This window comes from Patiria miniata, unplaced genomic scaffold, assembly GCF_015706575.1.
Source record: "Patiria miniata isolate m_02_andy unplaced genomic scaffold, ASM1570657v1 HiC_scaffold_7, whole genome shotgun sequence".
NCBI classification, from domain to species: domain Eukaryota; kingdom Metazoa; phylum Echinodermata; class Asteroidea; order Valvatida; family Asterinidae; genus Patiria; species Patiria miniata.
The window spans coordinates 26,545,541-26,550,480 of record NW_024037074.1 but is presented as its reverse complement, the minus strand read 5'-3'; the positions used below and the strand labels follow the sequence as shown (position 1 = coordinate 26,550,480).

Sequence of the window (4,940 nt, the reverse complement as noted above, 5' to 3'; positions counted from 1 at the left end):
TTTAATGTAACGTGTATTTCTTGAGTTGTTGGCCTGAAATCGGGTTAGGTGGTGGAGATCAAGACCACTATAACAGAGGGCGCGCCACATAAATAGTGGTCTTAACAACGCATCAACACGGATGCTGCACAAGTGAAGAAAGAGAACAACCTCGTTTCCGATGAACTACTCAAGAAATACAAAATGGATTAAATTGAAATTTCGTGCAATTAGTTTTCACAATGTGTAGCATAAGTAGTTTGAATGGTGTGAGAAACCGTGGAGCTATAAAAACAATATGATCCCAACAATCTAGTGTTTTAAACGTTCAAAATCCATGTTGACTTACATTAGGATTTTATTTGTTGCAATTAAAATCCTGTATTGTTACGGTCATAATAGCTTGATAATTTGACGTTTTTATTATGAAATGAAATCTTTTGATGTCAAACATCGTGACAAATGAGTGTACGAAAATTCATTTTAATATAACGTGTATTCAGTGGCGTAGCCAGGAATTTTTTATGGGGGGGGGGGGCGTAACGACATTTCCTATTGGATGAATTTCCATTGTAAAGGGAGACGCATATGTACACATGTGAATCACTACCACATATCTTGCAGCATGTATACTGGCGCGAGACACGCTGCTGCTCTCAGTATATACTGCATAGAGACACATTTACCAGGGGGACACTTTCACCGTTGGGCAGGGGGACAGTTTTACCTGGAGGGGGACAAATCTACCTAGGTAAAAGTGTCCCCCCGGACACATTTACCGGGTCACGAGCCGGTAAATGTGTCCGGGGGACACATTTACCAGGGGGACAGAATTACCTGTCACACCGACTTCGTTTGGGCAGATCGTGATCCACGTTAGCCTTGACCAATGCTGTCAAGCCAAGCTTTTTCCCTGAACTGTCCGGCAGCCGTTGCTGTCAAGCCAAGCTTTCAGTTCCCTGAACTGTCCGGCAGCCGTTTTACCCTACTTGTCACGGCAACGTACGCCGCTCGCAGCCCCCGGCCCCTGGCGAGCTAGCTCCGCTTGCGAATTGCCTGTACTGCGCGCGCGATGTGCTCCTAACACAAATCCGCACACGGACGTACGTACACGTACATGTACAGAACCTGTACATGTACATGTACATGTACATGTACAGTATACAGTAACACTGCCGTGGGAGTCACACGGAAGCTCGACTGCGACTGCGTATTGGTTACTGCATGGGGTGCACGTAGTACGTACGTACGTAGGTACTGTATACGTACCGGCAAAGCGCGCGGCGTACGTGTGCCGTGACAAGTACAGTACAGGCAAGCGGAGCTAGCCAGGGGGCTGCTAGCGGCGTACGTTGCCGTGACAAGTAGGGTAAAACGGCTGCCGGACAGTTCAGGGAAAAAGCTTGGCTTGACAGCATTGGTCAAGGCTAGATCCACGTTGATAGAGGTCTTTACGGTGGTGACCAGTATTTGTGTAGCGCGCCCTCTTTTGGAAGAAATTGAAGTTTGTACAAACTGTAGAATGTACGGAAGTGCCCTGGCATTACACACTGTAGTTTTTGGTTTTTGATGTATTAATTTTTTTCTTCAACGGTTTCTGACGAATTTTTTACTTATTGTGTCGTACAACACAGTCAATATTATTATGGGACGCAATTTCAAATCAGTTCAATGTGTTTTTCTTGAGTTATCGTCTCCAGAAAGAGTGCTTTATTTTTGTTCCATTAAAAGTGACTCAAATTCGAATTGAAGTTTTCGCGATTAGTACACCTTAAATCATATTCATAATTTATTCTTCAATGGTTCCCGTCGATTTTCTGACATTTTGTGTCCCATATCTCGACCAATTATTAGACGTATTTTCAATTCAATGCCAGATGTTTTTCTTGAGTTATCTTCTCCAGAAAGAGTGCTTTTTGGTACTCAATTAAAAGTAACTTGAATTCAGATTGATTTTTTCGTGATTAATAAACTGTATTTTCTTTGAATCATATTAAATTTATTCTTCGAGTGTTCCCGTCGATTTTCGAAAAGTTTAAGTACTATATCTAGAACAATTATTGCGCAAAATTTCAATTCAGTGCAATGTGTTTTTCTTGAGTTATCGTTTCCGAAAAGGTATGTTGGCCTAACCGTCCATTATCCTTAATTTCAAAAGACCACCGGGCGAACAATTAGAGATATTAATGGGTACTTATATAGCGCTTTCATTTAACGCACTAAAAATTATGTTCAAAGGTGCTAGTCACTTACCACACTATACCGAAAACATTCAAACATTGTAATGAAAGCGTACATACAAAAATATTTAGTTTGTATACCGTACTTATATTTCAAGAGTTACATTTGACATAATTCCACAAAAAAAACCTTACAACACATCTTTTTAAAAGGTTTTGCAAACATTCGAAAATAACTTTCCAGTTTTATATCCCCTCCCCTCGGCAGGGTATGCTGGTTCCCGCCCCGCAATCAGTATCAATAATGTATGGACCGGGTGCCATTCTGCTCGAAAGTGGATCTGTTTGTGCCAAAAACAAAACAAACATTTCCGAGGTTTGCCATACAAGTTACCAATTTATTAATTTATATAACAAAATCGAATTTGTCAAAGTTCACAGGGAATGCAACTTTAATACTGTTTTTTTTTTCTTTTCATGTTTGCTGCCAGCTTGAATAGCACTTCATTCCCAGATATGTCCTTCGTGGAACTTCTCAGGTAGGCTCTGCTTGTATATGTATTTATTTGTTTATTTATGTATTTATTAACCACGTCAAACAGAGGAAAGCCGCCAATTAGACGAATTGGATCAAAATGCAGGGTGTGAAACAGCCTTGCCAATTTTGCCTCCCGATGCAGTAGCATGCAGCATAAGCATACTCGCGACTGTCCTTTTACACAGAAGAATCCTTCAGTTCCGCTTACACAGAGTTGATAGGACCATCACTATCACTATCCTCCTGCACGGCAGCACAAGCAAAGCCCTGTGTTTCTTGGCCTTGTTCTTCGTCGTCTTGGATGTCATACCCCTGGCCTGCTTGCATCATTCTCAGTCCCATTGGGAAGCTTGAGTACTTTCGATAATGCTTCCTTGGCCACACAATCAAGATGATGAGGACGATCACTGCTACTGCTAGGACCGATGTCATCACAGTGGAAGCCACAGCGACTGGACAAGTGCTTGTCATTTTATTGTCAGTCACGGGACAAGTGCAAGGTGGTTGCTTGAAGGGTTTTTCTTTGGGTAACTCTGTGGACCTGCTACTCCCAGTTGTCTCTTCCCGCTGCACCCATGTGGAAGTGACACTCGTTGTTGTCTGTTCCCGGTAGTTTACTTCAACCCTCGCGGTGGTATTACCGGACAGTCCAGACGGCACACTGACAATGCAGACCAATTCAAGATTCTCCATCACTGCTATCTCCAATGTTTGCCCATCCTCAGACACTATGTACCTCTCTGTCGGTAGGGTGTGTCCAGTTTCAGTGTCGATTACTTTCCAACTGTAGTTGGCGATATTAGGCAAGCCCTCCCCATTACATTGGAAAGATGTAGAAGTCCCCTCTTCAACTCTAGATACTGCAGGTAGGATGGTGGCAGTCGGTAAGATTCCCTGCAGCATCGCAGAGCAGTTACGCGGCTCATCCAAGGCAGGTGTGGTCATGATGCAAGTGAAAATCACACCATTGTCCTGAGCTTTTAACTGATATCGATGACGAATTGAATTAGTCACAGGACCTACCAACTGTTCATTCTCCTTGTAATATGTGATGTTTGGAGCAGGTTTTCCACCTTGAACATTACAACTCAGATCCACATTGTCTCCCACAGCCCCTGATGCAGGTTCTACACTACACCATGGTGACTGTGGGCTTGGTGCAACCAACAAGATAAGCTTAGCCGTGCCAGCACTCTCCGGTAAAGCCCCGGGAGAACCATACAGACACGAATATGTCCCTTCATCGGTTTCCTGTACATTTGTGATCCTCAAAGTAAACTCGTCTTTGCTCTCGTCACCGATAATGGACAGACGTTGTTCCAGCTGTGGGGGTAGAGTGGGCATTGGATATAGCTGTCTATCAAAGCTAAGGTAACTCTCTTGATGATACCAGTAGATGGTAGAATTGCCTACGTTTGTAAAGTCACAGGTGAACTCGACAGTGTCTCCTTCCCGAACAAAGGCATCCTGCGGGCCTCTTTCTATTGTGGGTTCTGCCAGAGCAAGATGACAAGCAAAACTAAGGACGAAACACAGCAGAGCAGCAGACAGAACAAATCTATCAGTGGGAGACATGTTGGTAGCTTCAAGGCTTCGGACACTGGTTACCTTTCCACAAATTTAATCCAACTGAAGCCTTGTCACACTGTTCCTGTTGGCAGAGAACTGTGGTGTGATGGGAAATCTGGAGTATTTGGGAATATTCTCTTCTACAATTTTTTTTAATTTCCGTCGAGGAAACTGTGCAGTCAACTATCACGTGATGACACTTTTGTCGGACTGGCTTAAAATAGATATGTTTCGGAATTGCTTTCTGACTTCTTAGCACATCCTTTGAGGGACTCTTGATATCATTTACGCCATTAGACAGAAAAGAAATCCTGTTTACAAACTCGGACATTTTTAATGATCATATTGTTCAAACTCAAAAAAATGATGGTATATAAAACAATTCTGCTGTGATGTGGTGCATGGGTTTTGTATGCCCTCATAATGCGGTGTCATTGCCACCCATTGGTCATAATAATGCCATGGTGTAAAAGACGTATACCATGTTCTTTCACAGGGATGGGTTTGCTCAGCTTCAATCAGTTCCAATTGTCACTTTTGTGTTTACTTAAATCGTTTATATACAGATGTTATTTATTTAACTTGTATAATAAGTGCTTACTTTGGTCATATAAAAATACACATTGTGTATGTACATTTTTGAGTACAATGTACTTCTGTCCCAATTCAACCCA

The 4,940-nt window shown here is 42.5% G+C and overlaps 1 protein-coding gene across 1 annotated transcript; it reads right to left on the bottom strand.

Annotated features, from left to right (window-relative positions):
* Nucleotides 1–2,901: 2,901 nt before the first annotated feature.
* LOC119745056 (cell adhesion molecule 2-like) lies at nt 2,902–4,272 on the bottom strand. The gene has a single exon (XM_038221279.1). The coding sequence runs from the start codon at nt 4,270–4,272 to the stop codon at nt 2,902–2,904; it is 1,371 nt and encodes a 456-aa protein (XP_038077207.1).
* Nucleotides 4,273–4,940: the final 668 nt, after the last annotated feature.